Source organism: Argiope bruennichi, chromosome 2 (genome assembly GCF_947563725.1).
Source record: "Argiope bruennichi chromosome 2, qqArgBrue1.1, whole genome shotgun sequence".
In the NCBI taxonomy this organism is placed as follows: Eukaryota; Metazoa; Arthropoda; class Arachnida; order Araneae; family Araneidae; genus Argiope; species Argiope bruennichi.
Genome location: NC_079152.1, coordinates 113197664 through 113220474, shown reverse-complemented (window position 1 = coordinate 113220474; position 22811 = coordinate 113197664). Strand labels below are relative to the sequence as shown.

At 25.9% G+C, this 22811-nt stretch overlaps 1 protein-coding gene across 1 annotated transcript in view; it reads left to right on the top strand.

Moving 5' to 3' along the window:
* Positions 1-22811, top strand: part of LOC129961988 (kinetochore-associated protein 1-like) — a 102739-nt gene that overhangs the window by 15131 nt on the left and 64797 nt on the right. The window contains exons 13-23 of the mRNA XM_056075641.1: positions 1533-1592; positions 2715-2790; positions 7761-7886; positions 8096-8182; positions 11985-12032; positions 13457-13518; positions 14513-14618; positions 16623-16766; positions 18059-18115; positions 19805-19927; positions 20704-20823. Coding sequence (XP_055931616.1) covers positions 1533-1592; positions 2715-2790; positions 7761-7886; positions 8096-8182; positions 11985-12032; positions 13457-13518; positions 14513-14618; positions 16623-16766; positions 18059-18115; positions 19805-19927; positions 20704-20823 — 1009 coding nt within the window. The remainder of the gene's footprint in view (positions 1-1532; positions 1593-2714; positions 2791-7760; positions 7887-8095; positions 8183-11984; positions 12033-13456; positions 13519-14512; positions 14619-16622; positions 16767-18058; positions 18116-19804; positions 19928-20703; positions 20824-22811) is intronic.

The following is a 22811-nucleotide window of genomic DNA, read 5'->3' as shown; positions in this document are numbered from 1 at the left end:
TGAAAGTGGAAATCAAGTCAAGTGTACAATTGATAAATATTGGTCTAAAGTTTTTAATTTAAAAGATGATTTCACAAATGATTATAAGTATCCTACATTGGCTAAATTGGTCAAAGCCTGCCTTAGCTGCTTCCATGGCCCATTAGTGGAAAGTGCATTCAACTTAATGGATACACTTGTCACTGACTATAGAAGCTCTCTTAAGATTGATTCCCTAGATGCAGTGCAGACTATTAAATATGATTTAATGGCTTCTAAAGAAACCTCATGTGAAAAATAGGGCTCAAAAAATCCAATGACTGATCCAATTCACAAAGATCTCTTACTGAATATGAACAGAAGTTGGAAAACATATCAAGAGGACTTAAAAACATGTATTTCAGATGAGTCACCTATAAAAGTCTCTGAAAAACCTTCTATATTAGCAGAAAAGCAAACTGCTTCTACCTCTGCATGTGCAGTTCTCGAGGAAATTTCTTCAACTGTAAATGAGGAAAATAAAAGTCAACCTTCCTGCAATTATGAAGTTCACCACAAAAGAAAAACAAGCCCACAAACATCAGAAAATAAAAAAAAAAGCAGCAGAAATTAGATAATTTTTTTTAAAAGAATTAATTCAGGTAATTTAAAAGATTTGCATAAAATGTAGTAGTTTATATGTTTGAAATTTATGGTTATTAATTTTGCAAAAAAAGTAATTCATTGAACTTTTATAATTAGGTCATTCAATACTTCATAATTGTAATTTTTCATTTCTCCCCCCCCCCCTTCTCGAAACTCCAAAATGCCGGTAGTAAGTCCGTAAAAGTTTCCGGGGATTTTTTGGGGTCCTACAAACACCCCTGTGTGCACACATAAATCAATCTAGAAGCTAATTCTTTCCTTATTGTTAAACTTAATTGCTGAATTTTGGTTAAATTTTTTCCAAAACTGTATATATTTTAAATAGTGTTCAGAAATGCCCTGAAATGCAAGTTCATTTTGATTATTTACTTTAATTAAAGGGCTGCCACATATAAATTTTTTACCGACATTATTTGCTATATTTAGTTTCAAGAAACAGCAACAAATACAAAGCCTTATTCTGCAGATATTCATAAAAAAAGGTGCCATTTTAAAGTTCCAAGTTTTTTAAGTAAAAATTTAAATTTTGTTTTTTATTTAATGTTTCCTTAAATTTAAGTTTGTAATAAGAGATTTTTATTATTGCTGAGAAAATATAATTTTATTGTAATTTTCTCTTAAAAGAGGGAAGACTTCAATTTATTGGAAAATAATCTTGTTGTAAACATGATTTCTTATTATTTTAAAACGTTTAAAGATTGTACAATACTTATCAACATATTTATAGATTCCATGTAGCACAAAGCATCTTTTCATGTTATAATCAAAACCTTCTATGACATAAATTTTCAATAATGTTAAGAGTTTGGAAATTTACATTTTTAATTATACTTTTGCAAAATCCTCTAATTATTTTAAAATAACTTATGTATGAATAATTTATGTGCTTTATTTTTATTCTTTTATAGCAAAAAATCTTTTAGTTACCTACATGTGAAAGAAATCTTCGAAGCCTCTGCAGAAGCAAGGTATGATGACTATATTCACATTAAAATTATAGAAAAAGGATGAAATTAGAGTTAGTTTCTTTATTATAAAAATTCATGGCAGTTTTATTTTAGTTGGCAATATAAAACTTTTTATTTCTGTTTTTTAATATGTTACATATTTTATTTTTCTCAAAATATAGCAAAATAATTAATTTATTAATGAATGAATCTATAAAGGGAATTAATTAATTTATTAAGGAAAGTTATGGTATGCAATGATGTATTTCCTTTTTTGGTTATTTTTTTGCTATTGTAGTTTTATCTTTAAATTCTTAAGAACTTAAAACCTTATTAGATATTATACTAAGAAAGGAAATTAACCTCTCTATTGCAATTTTTATTTTTTTTTATTTTCACATTGACTTTAATTTTTTATGATAATCCTATCATATATGCTAACTGTAATTTAATTTTAGATTTATTTCAATAGCTTTAAAATTCAAATAATTTTATTTCAATTCATGATTGTATAAAATAACTGAACATTTGATTAAGCATTCTTAACTATTATGAAAGCAAAAAAGAAGGAATCCTGTAAATTGCATTTTTTTTAGTCAATTTTTATTTAGTAGTTTGTGTGTGTGTATTGGGGAGAGGGTAGTGGCAGAGACTATGCTTTATGATTAAGCATCAAATTTTTGAATCTTAGTTCTGTAATAATTCATTTTTGTAAAAGCATTCACATATTTAATATTCATCTGGCCAATTATCAATAGGATGATATATTCCTAATTTATGCTGTTAGCTAAAATATTGAGAATATTCTGAATGTTGCATGTCTAAGAAATCCACATTGCAGCTAAAATGTAATATTGCTACATTGAGTATTGTTTGCAGATGGATCAAATTATAATGTTTCTCTTGCATTATATAGAAAAAGGGAATCTAAAGCATAAGAAATATGCAAAATTATTTTAAGAATTGAAATTTTAAAAACTAATTTGTAAGTTGTGAAATTATTTTTGAAAAAAAAAATTAGCAATGGTAAGAACTATGAAAAAGTTTTGATTTTTTTTTTTGCATAAATTAAATATTATGAATTAATTATTTTATTTGATAGTTTTCTACTTTCATCTAATTTTTTTCTATGTACCCTTTTAGGCTGATGAATTTAATTAGCCATCAGAAATTTTTAGAAGCTAGAAAACTTGCTGAAATCTCCAGTATAGATTCTGAAGTTAGTATTATTTATGTTGTCATATATTTTCCCCTTTTTTGTCATTCCACAAATTTGGTATACATTTACACTTTTTACCTTTATTCAGTAATGCCACGCCACCGGAAAAATTGGAAAAACATAGGCAATTGGAAAATAAACAGAGGAAACTGGGAAAATACAGGAAAATTTGAAAATTTTCATAATTTCCGGGAAAATGCAGGGGAATTTTTCGTAGTTATTTTTTTCCATCTAAAAAAATGCTGATCTCTAAAGACTGCAAGAATGAAATATCGTAATCATAGCTTCCGAAAGCGAAACAATACCATTCGCGATTGTGTAAAGCGGAAACTCGCCCCTTTTATACACTTTCCCTTTTTGTTTCTCTATAGATCATTTCAGTTTCAATTTGCGAGACAGTTATTTTTTTCCCCATGAGATTCTCGAACTACAACTAAAGAGTGTGCGCAAGATTTCTGTTGCTGCATGAAAGAATAGAATACATTTTTCTGGTGGGAACATTCAATCTGCAGAAGCAGCACGGTGGTGTTTAGTGCACCAGACTTGAGTTTATTAAATAGTTTATTTATTATTTGAGAAACTGTCAGCTTATTCAAAGTAGATTAGAAAATTTTTTTTAAAACAATTACTGCTCAAAATCTATATTAATGCGAATTGGACGGATAAAAAAAATCAATCTTGATTTTGCTGAATGGGTTCAATGAGTACTGCAAAATCCATTTGCTATGTACTGTTGTCTTCTTACAAAGTGACAAACAAAATCAATTTGTTTGTCACTTTGTAAGAAGATAATAAGTCTAATTAATAGGGGAAACAAGCACTTGCTAATCATGCCAAAAGAAGAAAAACATGTAAGACTGCATGCCAGTTCAAAAGAGTTATCATCGATGTTGGACTTAGTATCTGAAACGATTACAAGAAGAGATTTCATGTCAAATCAGAAAATGACAAATTTAATTGCCAAAAATAAACAGATTTTGAAATCTTTAGTTAAAGAGTAAACATTTAAAGTTGAATTTTTATGGGCATTAAAACTTGTGTACCACACTCATCCTTTAATGCATTCAATGATATATTGGAAATATTTTCACATATGTTCACTAAAAGTAAAATAACAACAACAACAACAAAAAACACGTTTTGTCGTGCAAAAATATTGGACCTTTTTCATTAAGGATTGGCTCCATGAAACTGATGGCTGAAAAATCTGCCATCATGCCCAAATACCTGAATTGGAAAAATATGAATAAATAAATAAAAAAAAGTAATCTTGCTTTGTAATGTTTTTTTGTTAAGTAATCATTAAATTATTTGTATCATGACAACAAAAATATTTCGTGTTTTATTTCTTCTGAATCCTTTATTTTGTGTGTATTACAGTTAAAGAGCATGAGAGGTGATATATTGCCCTGTCTTTAATATGTAAATTTTGTCTTTCTTAATTCTAGAATATAAATAAAGATAAATTGTTTTTTTTTCTTCTGTATGTAAATATATTATTTTGAACATTGTTAAATTGTTGCTTTTCCACAACTTAAAATCATATTTGATTTTAACTAGCACATAAGTGCTGTTTACGCATTTCCTCATATCTTGAATATATGTACAGGGAAAACACAGAGATTTTTTTTTATCCAGTTTTTAGTGGCAACCCGGTTTATATAAATTTAGCCAATGATACAGCTTTTGTCCTTTTTGCTCTATTTTGACATTCTTGTATTCGTTTCCTCATAAGCAATTTTTCTAATTATTTGTAATTGAAATATTTTTGGTTTCCTCTGTCAGTTTATTGATCCTTGAAAAATTTGCCTAAGAAATGCATGTTATCATCTTTTTCACTTGTAAGTTGCCAATGCTTTAAGAAAGATTTTTTTTGTTAGAAATTTTCTTGTTCATCTTCTTGTTTTCCAGAGTGAAATTTTGTTGTAAGGGAGAACAAGCCATGATCCATGTGATAATAAGATCAACTAGCTGTTAAGTCATGTTGCCTTGGCTTTTTACATTATAATGGAACCTTGCTTAATGATCATAATTCTTTCGTGATTCTTATTCATAATGTGAAACATTCATTAATGAAGAAATTTTTTCCTTAAAAATCAAGACAATGTAAACCATTAAAAAAAAAACTTCAATTTTGCAATTATGTAATTTATTTCTAATGCATGCTTTTTTTTTTTCCACGAGAAAATTATCTAAAGACATTTCAATATTTGGCAAAAATGTGACACAACTTTATTGTTAAATGAATTTGTAGTGTTTTTAGCGCTTTATTAGGGTGATGCTTCTTAATGTACTATGTAATAATTTTCCACTCTTTCAGCATCTCCCTTATTTTACTGGACAGTCTGTTGAATTTATTATTCCCTACTGTCAAATCTGCTTTGCAGTTTTTTGCTGTGATAAAATATACAGACCTGTCAGTTTTTTGGTAATCCTGGCTGTGTTCTCATTTATGTAGTTGTTATCCATCTCTGACCCATAATCTTGATTAGAGACAGAATCTCTTAAGGCTCCATAAGTACTTGCTGAAATCCTTCATAATCACGTTTAATTATGCTGTCCAACAAAAACTTCTTCCTTTTGGAAATAAGGTTTATCTTCAAAAAATCCCTCAGTACAGACTGATGCAGTCTAGTCCAGCATATGATGTTACAATGTCACTTCCCCATTCATTCTGTGAAACATTGCATATGAAGCAAGTCACTTTTTTTCATTTTGTTTTGCTCATTATGTGAATTGCTTATAATGCATTATAATCATGGATTGTAGCTTCAATATCACCTTTAATCTTCTCTATAGTGGCCATTTCATGCACCCTTTTGTTCCCTAAACAATGTTTTGGTTTGAATTTCAGTTGAAGTTTCTGAGCAACTAAAATCCTTAACAGACAAGAACTCCATGCTTCTATTAAAGTCTGTACTTCAAAATTTTTTTAGAATTTTGCTTTTTTCAAATATGAATTATTCTTTTTAAATTTTTGCATATTACACTAAATTCGATTATTTTTATTGATTTTCAGTTCTAGCAATGCAATTTTAACTTTATGGTATTTTTTAAATTACATTTTCAATATGTAAAAACTGATTTTGGAAACTGGCATTTTTTTTTTTTTTTGAAATGTCTCTAACATTGCTACAGCTGAATCATTTTGATTCACTTTGTTTTTTTAAGAGTAATACTTTGTCTTTCCTATTGATTGTAACAACCAGGTCATCTTTAAAGGATTATTGTAATACTCTTTCTTATGTGTTTCTTTATTCTTGAAAGTTGACCTCAAAATATCATAATCATCTATTTTTTAAAAAAAATTAATTCAGTTGGTGGAATTATTTCATGCCACTCATCTATAAAAGAATCTTTTACTTCTTGATACACTTTCTGTTCTATCTGATTTGCTATTATAAGGTTGTGCAATTTCTCATTATTTTAACATTTATCCATTATTTTAAAAAATGTATTTAACATTAATTTATAAATAAAGTTCTACCCTACATTTTGTTCACTCTTGCTGTGTGTAAAAAAATTTTGGCTTGATTTTTTTAGCATTAACTCATCTACTTTAATAGCATCTTTTTAATCATTTGAAGTTTAAACTGTTTTTATGGTGATTAACTCAGCATTGTTATATATCAATAAGCTAAGCAAATAAGTAACTTGGCTATTTCTGGAATATCAACTCTTTGGCTAAGTGTTAAAATTTAATTAAATATAAATTTAAAAATTTATCTTCATGTTTCTTCAAGTTTTATCTTCAATTTTTTCACCACATGATGGAAATTCTAATTTTGGCTATTTTTATACTACAATACTATTTTGATTTCTGATAGAATTTACAGACCTACTTTCTACTTTCATATGTAATTTTTGCAATTCAAACTCTATCTCATTCTTTTGTTGTTTGTATAAGCCTTATATAAAAGCTTTATAAATGTTTATTTTTTCTTTTTAAAGATTAAAAAAAAAAAAAAAGAATTTTCTCCATGTTAAATTTAATGAATTATATGAAGAAAATTTTATTGTGTTGTTGGATCTTTATTACCAGTAGAATGTCATTGAGTCCAGATGTCGATGAAAAAGATTTTTCTTGTATTTCTGTTTCCTTTTGCTTATTTAGGTAGGGGGGAAAAATAATTTCTTTTCTGAGATTATTTTATGTATTAATAAAAATGAATTTATTTTTAACTGATTTCTGCACGTGGTTACTCCTTTAGAGAGCTTTTTTGATATTTCTACATCATTGTTAGAGAATTATTTAAGTATTTTTACCGCAAGTAATTAATCTTTGATTAACTTTTGATCTAAGTCTGTCATTGTGAGACTTCCATTCTATGGAGACACATTTTCAACTTTACCTTAAAGTAATTATCTAGATGTGCATTCTTTGAGGAGGGAAGAAGTGTTGGTATGATTTTGAATTGACAATTAAGTTTAATGACAATTGATAATTAAGTTAATATTTCCAGAAATTGTGACTCCCCCAACTTGTCAGATTGTAACAATTATTCTTAAGTTTTAATTTGAAAGTTGTCCAAGTTGTCGAATACATTAACATCTAGTGAGCTCAGCAGTATCAATTTTTTAATAATATTCTTCTTCTTCCGTTATTATTCGGATTTGAGTTATGTAATATGCTTCACACATTTGAATATGTGACTTTTTACTATAAATTAAATTATATTAATTTAGGAACTCACATCATTTGCAACTCCCTTTCCCAAATGAAATATTACACAGCTATATATAATATACATATATTTTATATCTTCAATAAATTTGTTATGTATTTTTACTTTTGCCTTTATTTACATTTTATTGTTTTTGCCAATTTTTTTTAGGGAAGTATTGATATCTCTCATATTATTTTTGTACTAAGTAATTTATCTTAGTGATTGTTGTTACTGAAATATTTTTAATTATTATTTTGTATGGATGACTTAGAAATATTTTAGATCATAAAGTTTTATTTTTAGGTCATCTACAGAACAAAAGTCAGTTGTATCTTAAACAATCTTTCAAGGAATAAGTATGGAAAGTTTCTGCAGCCAGAATTGGACAACCTTTGGAATGAGTTTGATGAATCTTTTAAACACATTACAGTAATTATAGGATTTTGATATTTCTGTTTTTTTAAAATTGAACTCTTTTCCTTATATTTTAAGAACAAAATTGTTATCTGTTGTTATTACTATCTAGGGTTATATTTTTGTTAGTTTTATTATTCTTATTTAAACTTTTATTATTGTTGTCTTTATAAAATATTTTTATAAGATTAAATGTATGAATTAAAAAAAAAATTATTCTATAGGATGTGAATTTTGTTCAGTCAGTTCTTTTGTGCCCATTACCAGATGAAAATTCTATGAAGAAAGTACTGCTCTGTGTCAAAAACTGGGTAATAATTTATTATTTGTATGATAAAACCACTTTGAATATTTGAGACAAGTTGCTGCTCTAAACCTTAAATATTTCTTGACGTGATATTTCACAATTCAGTTTTTTTTAATGCTATCTTTCTAACTCATTGTTGGCAAGTCATTGTGATGGGTAAGAACATTGCTAGAATTTCAGCCTTTTTGTTCTTTTATAAACCTTGTACTGTAAATAATGTAAAAGTGTAAACTGGCAATAAAAATATTGAATTTTATTTAAATTTGGATTAAAAATAGATGCTTTTAGGTGATCTTTTAAACAAAGTTTTACTATTACATATAATGAATTATTTACATTTTATAAAAAAATTTGAATTTCATCTAAAAAAATGTGTAGTAGATTTTATTAAACCATTAAGAGCATTTATTTGGTAAAATTTTTTAAAATGTAAATCTGTATTATCTGTGTTTGAGATATTTTTACAAAAATCTTCAGGTTATTTTGAGGCATTCAGAATAGCAAATAACTCTGTGAAGATACTCAACATTATCTTCTATCAATGAAATCCGTACAGAATGATTTAGGAATTGAATGATTTTAAGCAAATTCTGAATATTTTATATTGATATTGTTGACTTTTTTCTCCTGAAAGGTTTGCTTTAAATTTCATCAATTGTTGCAGTTTTAATTTTAATATTATTCATGTTTTATTTTATGCCAGTAATTTCTTAAGGTTGTATTATCTTTAATATTATCTGTAATATTTTTTATTTTAATAATCAATTCTTTTTTAATATTTACTGAAATGAAGTTTCTAGATGAATACTGAAATTAGTTTTGTAACTTTTATACTTACACACTTGCATATGATGCCATTAATGTTTGCCAGTGCAATGAAATTCAAATGTTGAAGTGTTGAAAACCAAGGAAAAATTTCTTTACAAACTAAAAATTGTAGAATCTGACCTAGCTATATGGTTATTTTGAACCATATTATCTCTTTCTATATAAAACACTAGCTGTACCCATTCACACGTTGCTGTGTTTGAACAAAGAGGCAGTTTTGATACCTCAAACATAATTTATTAATGATCAAGTGTATACAATACATCAAAATGAAAATTAACAATAAAATTATCCCTACATATATGTCATTTGAATATAATATATGTACAAAACATAGATATACATAGTTGATGGTAGAATAAACATGCTTCTTCACTTGTGATATTAAACAATATTGCAAATGAATTTCAATTGAACAATACTTTTGTAATTATTAAATATCATCATGAAATGAATGATATTTGATGATTGATGGTGAACTTTATCTTAGAAGTGCTTGTAAATATACAACATTTTTTGTTTTCCTATCTGGTGCAAGAAAAAATAAATTTGATGGTTTTCCAACTCGTGAACACCCAACATACAGCTGTCCAAGTGAGAATCATGGATTTATCAAATTTAATCCACATATTTGCAATGATTGTCCCTGTGCTTTGTTAATAGTCATTGCAAAGGTTAGTTGTTCGTAGACGTTTGAATTCAAATGGAGTATCCATTGGTATCATGGGAATGCGTGGTAGTAGTACATGCTCCCCTTGATGTTTTCCATTTAAAATGGTTGCTGAATGGTAACAGTTAGTATCTATACAAACATTTCATATTATTTCATTGAATATTTTTACAGCTGCACTTAATTCAACATTTCTGTAATTAATGGAGTTGCAAAATATCATTAGAGATGTTCTGGAGAGGTTTTATAATGATTTCAGAACTTTCATTCAATTAGAGGAAATAAGATGCAAAAGAAATCAAGAAATAAGTGTTAAACACGAAGTTTAATAAAACCTGAAAATAAGTTTAACCATTGACAGATGAGTAATTGTTACTTTGGGAAATTATAATCATATTTTCCAAAACTATTATCTTACAAAAATGATTTTAGCATTATGTTAAACCTAAAAAAAAGTATTATCTTTTAAATTATAAAAATTGTACAGAAATGAAACTTCCTCTGTTTTTAATAAGAATTTAATTTACTATACAATTTATAAAAAAATATTTTTTATATGATTCAAACTTATACATCAAAACATACAGTTGCTTGAATTTGTTAATGTTTAAAATTAGGATTAAAATAATTGCTTTCTTTGAATGCTAACTCTGAAGTAGTATTTTTGCTTCCATTTTTTTTAATAGTATTTTCATTTTTTTTTTTTTTTTCCAATTTGCAGGCTGTGTAATTTGTAATAGACTGGATTAAATTCATGTTTTTCAATCTTTTCAAATAACAGAAAGAATTTTTTAAAAATACATTCCATACTAATAATTTAACAGCAAATTTAAAAATAAAATCAATATTCTGGACAAATTAACTTGTCGCCAAAGGTGACTAGTTTTATTTTAATTTTAAACTTGTCCGTTTGTTGTAAATACAACTAGTTCAATTTTGAGGATCATCTGTGGTTATTCTGCTACTTAATTCTGTTGATAGTCAGAGTTTACTGTTATTGCTATATAAATTGCTATATGAAGATTTTTGTTTATGTGAACATATAAAAACAAGTGACAAAATCTTAATCTATCCATATATTTGCTTAATCTACCAAATATTTTTTCTAACAATTACTGAAGGCACATATCATTTTGACATCTCCCTTATACATATAATGGATAGAAAATTTGTTGCCTGTTATAAAAAAAAAGTTCCCTTTTACATACACTTTTGCTTAGATAAAACTTTTATAATCCAAATATAACTTTTTTTTTTATCAAAATGTTAAATTTCTTATAGGCATTTTGTTAGAATGGCACTCAAGTTTTCTTTCTAGAAATATTGTTAAATGTAAACTTGTATTTTTTTTAAAAAAAATTTTTTATGATGAAATATCATGCATCTACAGGTTATGTTTCTCTACTCTTGACAGAATTCTTTTATAAATAATACCATTTGGCTGCCATGATATATTTTTGGTACATTTTTAACATGAAATTTTATGCAATAATCAAAAATTATTGAAAACCAAATAAATTCTGTAACACTCTCTGACAAAGTTATGAATTGGCCTCCATACATATGAATTGGCCTCCATAAAACATAGATTTAGTTTTCCTTGATATATTTTGTGGTCAATTGCACAAAGTAATTGTATGAAATGCTACACAGATTAAGCATAGCAAAAGTTATATCAAGTCCTTTATGAATGTCAAATTTGATTTTGATTATGAATGTCGAATTGCTTTTATCTTCTTATCATCAGTGACTTATTTTTTTTATTCATTTGAAATACCATTCATGTTTTTAAGTTTGGTATGAAACAAAGATTATGCTGTTTAAAATCACATGCAATTTATCCTCTTTAAAAAATAAGCAGTGCAGAGATGACATTCTGATGCTTTCATTCTAGCTAAATCACTATTTTCCAGGACACGACTCAAGACTTTTTAGTTTTTCTTAATTTTCAGGAGCTGTTAAATACACAATTAAAAATCCCCCTTTGTTTTCTTGACAAACTTGATGTTCATTATTTTATAATTAAATATATGCTGAACTATTAAGACCCCAAGATCTTGTATTTTTGTCTAGAAAGCAGACTATTTAGAGATTATTATTGAAATAATCTAGAAATAATGTATAGCGATTATTGAAATAGTCTTGAAAATCCAATTTTATTTATGAACTGCTGAAACTTATTCTTTTTTCCTCTTTATAATATTATAAAATTATATTAAATTTTAGTATGTAAGTCAATTATTCCATTTTTAAAATAGTAGTAGATTTTTTCTTTATGTATTAACTTTTACAAATATTTCTTTTTCAGGTGATTAGTCATAATGATATCAGAGATACTCAAAAGATAATTTCAAAGGTAATGAGTTAAAAAAAATGTAAAGTATCAATTTTATTTCATGCAGTTTTGCCTTAAAATACTAAAAGAGTTAAATTAGTTTTATTTAATATTTTAGAATAATAAAAATACAGCTATTTTTTAAATATTTTCAACCATATTGTTTTACTAATTAAAAAACATTTCTTATTAGTTATTGCACTTTATCATCCATATTTCATGTTGATTAGTAGTGGTTTCAATGTAAATATTGTAGGGAAAAAAAAAAAAAAAAAAAGAAGCAATTTTTAATTTTTGTTGTAGTGAGATTAGTATTTGCTTTTTTTTGTTTTTGTTTGTAAGGCTTCTTAACAAGATGACTCATAGCACCTGATTAATTGTATATTATGGAGGCTGAAAGTCAATTATATCACTGTAATTGTAAATTTCATTGTTAATCTTTCTGTATTTTTTTTTTTTTTGTATATTTGTGAATCAAGAATGTCATTGATATTTTTCTATACATTCTCTGTACAATAGAAATCTTAAATAAAGGTACCTGTGTTGTTCATAAATGCATGAATATTGATAAACAATTGTATACATGCAGTGAAATAATTCAGCTTGTAAACAAGGACAGGAATGAACTTAAATAATTAAATATAGACTAAATCTCATTAGCATAAGAGATTCTGCAACATTTTCAGAGATTCAAAATTCTTTTTTTTGTATAGTAAGTTTACATTTTATCAAAATGGAGCAAATTTTAAAAGAACATAGCTAAAAAAAAGTACTATGAAGGGGAAGGAAAAGTGATGTGATGATAAAATTGCTCTTCTGTTGAAGTGATTGAATCACTACATCCTTTTACATCAAAAGCTTTTAAATTAATAATTTTGAAAAGTTTGTTTTACTTTTACACAGAATGATTTTCTATTACTTCACAATTTTTACATTTGCTTACTGCTAAGCAAAATGAAGTAATCCTTTTAATAGTTTTACACAAATAATTAAATCGAATGTTCATTAGTATTGTATGAATCAATTCATAGTTATTATTGTCTGAATATAAAAATATTGGCAATCTTTGTAGCAACACTGAAGAAAAACATGAGTTATTTTATAATAGTGCTATTTAAAGTTGGCCGGTATCAAAATTCAGCAGCATATCCTTGATTTCAAACAAAATGTTTTGGTTTGAATTGGAGATATCTAAAGGCATTGCCAATAAATTGGATTTGAAATTACGTGTCTTTAAAATGTGAGTAGCAAATAAAAAGTTAATGTTCAGTCTTTACAAATTGAAAACCATTGTAAACAGTATGGTATTTTAATTGCAAAACAAATAGTTTAATTTTTGATTTTCAATAATTTTTATTTGTTACCTTATATAATAAGCTTATAACTTTTCAACATTTTTAGAAATTAAATAAATTTTAAAGCCAAGCTTATTTCTTTTGTGACAGGTTAATCAGATCCTTAGTAAATTGGCTACCTATGAAATAATATGCAGTAGTGCTCATTTGTGGTAAATTATATTATTTTACTGTATTTATTAATAAAACTAATAATGAATTTATATTTTAATTACTAATGATGCATTATAAAATAATTTAACCTGTATAAATTTCTACTTAAATAAACATTTATTGATTTAATTAACATTTTGTGCAAGCATTTGTTTACTAACATGTTTACTATTGTAATTTTTAAAATTCTGTGGATAGTGTAAAGTTTTCTTTTAAATATTTTGAAAATTTCTGTTTTATTAAAACCTATTTTATGTCTTCTGCTTTTCTAAAGCTCTAAAATTTGTCAAATATTTTAAAATCACATTTTTTTTTTGTTCAATTTTGAACATCATATTAATACAAGGTGGTGACAGAATTCGGCATTTCGCGCCAAGTATGTACCTGATCGCTGATTTCACACAATCATTTCTGTACATCCGAAGCCTTTATGAAATGTATATACTTCATATAAGATAATACAAAAAGTATTGATTATAAAAATTCCATTAGAGATTCTTTCTTTGAGATTTTCCAATATTTGCTTGTATATTCAAAAGTAAACTTTGCACTTACAAGGGAATATCTCCAGAAAATCTTATTTTTTTTCCAGTTATGTTCTACTATTTATATATATAAAATAAATATGATAATAATTATGTCTATTCTATCCATTGTCTTATGTTAAAGAAAAATCAAGGGCGAAAAGTATAGTGAAACAAATTAGGAGCAAATGAACTTGTAGCAAACTATTTTTTATTTTGGAAGGTGGAAGGATTTCTTTGATAATGTTTTTAAAAAAAATCCCTCTTACTGATACTTTTTCCAGTTTCCAAATATTTTAAAATGCTCTTAGTATATTTAATGCACAGAAATTGTTTATTTTGTATTTTATACTGTGTAAATTTTCAGAAGAGGAGAAAAAAATGTTTAAATTTATTTTTGCATTTAAAATCTCTCCTCTATCAAATATCATATTCGTGCTTTCAAAACGGTTGGATCTTTATATTTCAGCTTGAATTTGAAAGATTTCTTAAATAAAGATTTGTTGAATTATATGATATCAGAACTTCAAAATGGAGATCTCCAAATAGCTTGCCTTATGTGGCAAAGGCATAAGGTAAGTGTGATTAATTAGTCGATTTTTTTAATTAATTAATTAAATTTTTTGGCTATTTAAGCAAAAAGTTTTATTAAAAGTTTAATATTTAGACATTAGCATTATAATTTGTTTTCTTTATTATTATTCAAATGCTCATGTTTCAGAATTTCGAAAATAAAATTTGAGCACTTATGTTGCTCACAGCTGTGCTCCAGACCTACAATTCTTATGTCAGCATAGGGGACAATTTTTTTATTAAGGAGATTAAGCAGTGTGTAGGAAGGTTTCGAGCAACTACTCCTGCTAATTTATATTGTAATGTTAAATTTTGAACCCTTTAAGCATTTGAATTAGCTTTCTATTTTCCATTTTCAAATCAAAAGCAAATAATTCATGCTTAAGTGCATATTTTCTTAAAATTCCAATTATATATATATATATTAAAGTAGTGATATGGTTGAATTCAAAAAGATTCATTCCCTTTAAAATTAATTTTATTTTCTGATCTTAAAGATATATCTAAATAATTGGGACCTTAGTAGTTAAAATGCTTACATTTTGACTTCAATAGGAAATACAGCTCTGCTTTTAAATAATTTTTTTAGTTTGTTTGTTTATAAACTATCACTGTTTAAATTTTAATTATTAACTTTAAAATTCTGGGAAAAGTTTTGAATATCTGCCGACATTCTGCTGTTGGCAGTGTGCTTTTCTCTTTGTACTTTAATTTTCTTTTGTGTTTTAAAATGATTGATTTTGATTATTTAATTGTTGTCTGCTTAACTGTGTCCTTTAATATTTTTCTGATAAAAATAATAAAAATATTTAGTTATTGATTAAATTTTCATAATGAATGATGAGTGATTAGTCAAGAAGCCCTTTTTTTATTGACAATTTTGACTTATAAAAAATGAGAATGAATTTGAATAAATGTAATATTATTGTGATGTTATATTTAAAGTTAGTATGGAAGTTTATTTACTGAAAGATTACTTTTTTTGTAACCAAATTTATTTTCATCATTTTTATTTGACTTTTGAATTAGATTTATTTACATTACTGATTCTACTAAGACCATGTAAATATTATAAATATTTTACAATTAGAATTTTTGAAAGGACTTTTCACAGTTAGAAAATTAAACATTTGTCAGCATAAAAAAAAAAAAAAAAAAAAAAAAAAAACATTGCTTAAAGTAATTATGGCTTAAAAATAATTTTAATCCTTTCTTTTTGCATTATTGACATCTTTTACTTATTTATATGTTATGCTAATTAATCATTTATCATGAAAACAAATTAATTGATTTTTTAATAAAACCATTTTTTGACTATTATATTGTGAAATTTCTGAAGCAAAATTGGTGCCACATAATCAACACCATGTCTCTTGGCCCATTCAAATTCAAGAAATAGAATCTAATCTGAAACAGTACTTGCCTGAAAAGAGCTTATTTAAATTCCTTCTACTTTCATTCTACTATTCAACAAACTGAATCAAACCTCAAAATATGAACACAATGTAAAAATTTCTTCACTCCAAATTATAATAAGAGATAAGACATAGCAATTATTATATCTTACTAGGACTGTGTTAAATAAGATGGATATTAATGGAATGAAATATTCCATGTAAGGAAATAAAAAATAAATAAATAAAATAATAGTAATAAAAAAAAACCTTGAATGTAAATTATTTTTTCTAAATGTTTCAAAAGTAGGATTATAAAAGAGTTCTATAATATTAACAACATGAAGCCAAATGATTCCTATCATAGCATTTTGTCATTCTTCATATTAATTCAAATTGACATGATAAAATATTGTTTCCTTATTTGTATGAAATGGCTTTTATTCAACATTTTATTCAATTGCAAATTCTTTTAAAATTTGCATTGTCCTGGTGCCGTTACCTTCAAGTTATTGTAGATATTCAAAATGAAATTTTTGAATCTGATATGTTTTTTTACAGAATGTAAAAATAAAATATTGTATATAAACATATTTTATTTTCTTTTTACAGGATTATTTTCTGACATCTTTAAACGATGAAACTATTGAGCAAATTTTAACAGCCATTCCAGATTCTTTATCTTCTTGCCATTTAATTCCGTTCTTATGTGAAGATTTTTTGCCGTTTTTATTTTCAAAAATTCCTAGCTGCATTGTAAGTTTTTAAAATGCTGCACTGTTTCATTTTGTGCCATATCAAATTCAATAATAGCTACTTTGTTTCCTTAAGATATCATATTGCACTTTAAATTTATTATAATAGTAATAAAAATGATAGTAAATTTCCATCCAATTATCAGTTCAATTTTGAATGCTCTAAAATATCTGTATTTTCTGTTATTATTAATGTTGAATAATTTAAATTAATTTTTAAAAATAACTATTTATTGATTTAGAAATAATTTTTCAAGTATTGTAAATTTGTTTTTGTTCTTGTACCCTTAATTTTTTTTGTATATTTTTAATGTTTATTTTTTTTTCTGTCATCAAAATTTTCTCTAAATTTAGTGTTTATCTTTGTATTATGAATCTCAAATTTCTTTAATATATCTCTTTTAATTGTACTAATGTCTGATTGTCTTAAAATCAATATTTGAATACACCATATACATCTTGCTAGGAGCATTTGTTCCCCTATTATTATCTAATTATGCATGCAACTTCTTGTTTATCTATCAGGGGGCTATAGGCTAAGACCAGATATTTTAGTTGTGTTCTCAGATTGATGCAATTCAAAAAATCATCAGTGTGTTTCAAATATTCATAGACTAATGAACTCTTTAAACAACTTTGCACATTAAATTGTATTATTGTACATTTCAACGTTGTTCTCTATGTTCAAGCTAATTGTTGGAGGTTTTTCTTTAAGTGAAATATAGATGTGATTTAGTTTCTCCATGGAGTTAATCTACCCCAATTATTTGAAGTTAAGTCCAAACTTCATCTAAAAGTTAAATAATGCCACACATCTTGATCATCTGAGCAAACATACTACTTTCTAAAGATACAGAAATTTCCTTATTTAATATTACTGAGAGTTTTAAATATTGATAAGATATTTAAAAGATCCTTATACGCTACATAATCATGTGGCACAGATCTGAGAATTTTCGGCTTCACACAAATCCAGTTACTTGCTGAATCTGATTTGACTGCCAGAGATTTCCATCTAAAGAAAATGCATATGTAGACCAGTCTCTTTATGATTTTGATTGCATTATATCTGAATTTAATATTTTAGGCTTGCAGTATAATTTCTTTGATTCCCAAACTTTAAATGATTTGCTAAATATTGCACATTTTTGAATTTGCTATAAATTTTATACAAAACTGTCACTTTGCCTCTGAATTTTTATCTGTATACTTCATAAAATTGTATATTTTTTTAACTTTTGATTTTGAAATATATGAATTATGTGAATTTTTTTTTTTTTTTTTACATTTCAGGATATAGTAGCAGAATGGTTGAGTCATCGAGTATACTTGATAGAATTTTCTGAAAAAGTTAGTCACTATTTTCTTTGAAAATTACTTAAACCTACTTTTTGATTTATTAAGCATTTTAGAATAAGAATTGTTAAATTTCTATTAGTGTCTAAAGAAAAGAAAAGGATTGAATTGTTTGATTAATACATTAAAGTAGTCTAACTGGCTAATTTGAAGCTGATTGTACCATAATAAAAATTAGATTTATCCAAAAATTCAAATTTTCATTTTCATTTTATCTAAAATTAAATGCAGCAAGATTTGCATTGCAGCTAAAAAGGACAGTAAATTTTTATATTTAACATTTAGTAGTTTTAATAAATAATACATAATTAATAAACTAATTTTTATAAATAAAATATAAACTTTATAATTAATTTATAAAGTTATGATTTCAATAAATAAATAATATTTATAAACTATAAAATTTTAAAATTAGCAGTACAATTCCTATCCATTTAAAGTTTTTAAAAGGTAATTTTTTAAAAATTATTTTTATGATGCTATAATTGAACAAATTCTTGTTTTATTTGGAAACGTTCTGTACTCAAATTTCTTCCACATCAGAAGTGACTTCTTTTTTATATCTGACTGTTTATATGAAATCAATAATTCAGTTTAACACTGAAATGGAAATTTTACTGTTATAGTATTTTAATGGAAGCTTGGAAGTAATTTGATTTCTGCATTGATTTTATTCCTTTTTGCAACAGTTGGATCATTTTAAAAACACAAACTAATTGGAATAAATTTTATTTCTCAGAATACTTTTTAGACAAAATGTTCATAATATTTACATGAAAGAAATTTGTCACTTAATACATAAGTACAGCCACATCTTTGAAATGTAATAAATTGACCTACAATAATATTTTGCCTGTCACAAACCTTTAGAATGGGCAAGAGGAAATTATTGTTAGAGTGACAGTAAAGATGAATCATGCAAAATGAAGTAGCATTTGTGAATGAAGCACTTAAGTTTTTATTTGTAGATGAGTGATTAATAAATAGTATATCATCAGCTAGTTGCTACAATAAACAGGCATAGCTATTCTTGATTGATTTCTTTGTATCAACAATTTTTTTTTTTAACAAAAAAGATATATTGATAACCCTGGTGCTTCTAAACTTTTTCCTTTGCTTCAGTGAATTTATAGTTGAAGTCTTATAACTTATAGTTAGGCTGCATGAACAGTGCTTGATCCTGTTATGGCTCAAAATCTATAGTTGGTGTATCGAAAAGGGATTTTCTCCCTTTTTCCTATAGTAATGGGATTTTATTAGGATTGGGGCCAGGGTTTGAATTAATATGATTCTATATTTCTATTCCAGGATTAACTTAAAGACTGTCACTGACAAAATGAATTTTAACTTGAAATATACTTAACCTAAGAAGGCAAATCAACAAAAGTTTTGTGTTTCAGTGAGTTAATCATTAATAAGTTCTAAAAATTTTTATAATTGGTAAGATTAAATCATTTGTATCTTTTTTTTTTTTTTTTTAATCTTTACATTCAAATTTTGTACTGCTCAAGTTATAGGCATTTATATTCATCATAGAATTATATACAGAAATAAACTTCAATTTTGCTTTGAATTTTTTAAAAATTTTTTATATGTGTATAAAATTTTCTTCTTTTCTCAGCTATTCAATAAAAACTTAAGCAAACCTTTTGTTTAATAAATTTGTAATTTTTTTTTAAAAAGGATCTTTGGCCTGAGAATGGAATGGCTTTAGTTGCTGGTTTTCTTAATGTGATTAAAAGTTTGCACCAAAAGAGAAAGGGTGAAACGAGTTTCTCTGGAAGTTTATCTTTTTCTTCAATTCATGTAAGTTGCTTTATTATTATGCTTAAATATTATTATTATTATTTTTTTATTTCAGTCATTTTACGTAATGTTAAATTCATGTTCTCTTTCCTCTTTTAAGATTAATTTTATTTTATAAATGTTTTCAGATATTCTGTGGCAACTATTATTGTTTCACAATTGGCTCATTATTTATTTTCAAAAAGAAAAAAAAAATTTCAGCATATTTTTAAAGATTATTAATATGTCAAGATAACAGATTACCATTAGATACCAAAAGATTATCACAAGATATAATGTCAGATTTATATTAAAAGAATTACCATTTTAATTTTCTAAATAGACTTCTATTAGAAAAAGTTTTAAATTATTCTTATATTCAACATACAAAACTTTTGATTTTTCTCTGCTTTTCTAATAACTTTTTCAAAGGTATAATTCTGTTACCTCACAATCATTTAGGAAAGTTTATTCTTCCATAGTTGATGGTAGTATCATAAACTTAGCATGAAAATTTCCTCATATATTTGTAAATTAAGCTAATCATTAACAAAAAGTTCTATAAATAAATCAAATTTCAGCTTATGATTTTGGCATTTAAAAATTTTATCTTTTATATAATTGATGATATACTACAATCAGTTTTCAAAGAAGCAGGCTAAATAATAAACCAATTTGCTATACTTTTTTTTTTTTCACTATATACCTTTCTGTTTTAATGTATCTGATGACTAAACTTTCTTAAGGCATTTTTATCTTATAATAATTTATTTGTAATTTTGCATTCCTCATATCAGAAAAAATTTGCGAGTACAGACAATCCAGTTGGGTGTCTTGTTGAATTTTCAAAAGATTTAACTTGGTTGATCAAGTTGAAGTCTCAGTTCAATTGCAAAGTTCCTCTATCAGGCTTTCAGGTATGTTAAAAAAATACTTTTATCACATATTGAATAACATTTATTTTAAATAACTGAATTTTTTATTGCTGTCTGGAGATAATTAAATTGATAAGGGATTTTTCAAAGTGTATAGACATAACACATTTCTGCAGAAATATGAATTTTAGTGTTTTCAGAATTAAATTTTATTATTTGTGAGATTAGTGTAAAATCTACATTAAAATTTTTGTTAATGTATTTGTTGGGGAGAGGGGAAGGGAAGATGCACATATAAATAAAAGTTGCATATTATATATAGATTTTACTTTGACTAATGCAAAAGAGTTCAAATTTATTGGATATTGTGCAGTTCTGTTGAAAACCCTTTCAGAATCTGAATGATATAAGGAGCGAGGGGGGAAATGAGGTTTTTGGTCAAAATGTAGCATTGGGAGGAATGCCTAAACGATGCAACTGCTTGGAGTTTGAGCTTAAGAAGTGTGTGTGGGGGGGGGAGTAACAAAACAAAAAAACTTAACTCTCCTTGAAGGTGGGCATTTTATTTTCACAATATCTTTAACATCCTTTTCTTTGTTTTTGTTCGATTTCATTTTTTGTTTGTTTTCATTCCCTTACATTTGACAATCATTAGGATGGCGACTATTGTTTTCTGATAATTCATTAATAAAAATGAAAAAAAGAAAGACGTTTGACTTGCTAGAAAAAAATTAACCTAAAACTTGGATGCATCTATTAAATAAAGTATAAAAAAAGGTAATGCCAGTAGAAAAACTGTTATGCATTTTTTATAATGACTTCATTTATTATGAAGAATAAGAATTTGTCATAATAGCTGATTTTATAAAAACAAAGAAGCACATAAAGAAGGTGCTTGCAAAAAATATGTTATTCCTTAATAAGCATTTTTTTCCCCCATAGAACATATTTTCATCTTCAGTAGCAGCAACAAACAACCTGTGCTAATTACCTAACCTGTGCTCCTCATTGTAATAAAATTTAAAATGCTGTTACCCTTTTTTTTTAGTGTTATTTTTATCATTTTTTACTTTGATGTAGATGTAGAATTATGCATCCTTTCTAAATGAAATTTGATGTTTCAAAAATAATTTTTTAAGGTATTTTGAAAATAAAAGAATCTTGTTTGAAAAATTTTCAACGAATTAAAATGAAGCTACAACTAATAATAATAATATGAGTACTTTATAAGTATTAGCCGGCCATTTTCATCCATTTGTAAATAGAGTTTAGGTGAGGCATCTGATTTCTTTAAATGTTGTAGCATTAAGTTCCTAAAAATTAAAAAATAATTTTAAAATTTAAAAGGATTTTGAAATTCTTTTGAAAAGAAAGGATTTTGGGAAAATCTTATGTCTATTTTAATACACTATTGCAGAGTTGTGAGGGGAATAAAGAGTGGCATTGAGACAAAAATTAGAGAAGAAAAGATCTTTTATTTATTGGGTATTAATGGTGATTCATATGATCAAATCTACAATGGCAGCAAAATATTTTGTCAACTCTTGCAGTTTTCTCAGTTTTAATTTTATGACATGTGGTTTGCCTTTATTGTGAAGGAAGATTGCTTTGTTTCTATTTGCCAGGAGTGGATGTTTTTCTCAAATAACTGCATCAAGTCTAGCAAGTTGTTCATAGTACTTATCTGACATGATCCTTTCACCATGCTAAAATAACTCTAAATGAATAATTTTAATAGTGTCGCATCAAACACATAGCAACAATTTTAATGGGTGATGGCCAATGTTTGCAATGGATATGGCAGTTCCGCCAGCTGTTATTTTTTATTTTTTGCATTGCTTATTTGCCCTGAACATTGTTATTTAAAGTTCACTTCTCATCACCTGTTATCATATGGGGAAAAAAAAAAAAAAAAAAAAAGCTCTTTATTGGCTCATATGAAAAGAGGAATAGATGATGGAGAGAGAGAGATGCAGTATTCAGGTATTGAACTTGGAAATGTATCCAAGTTCTTTTATGTGATGTCTGTA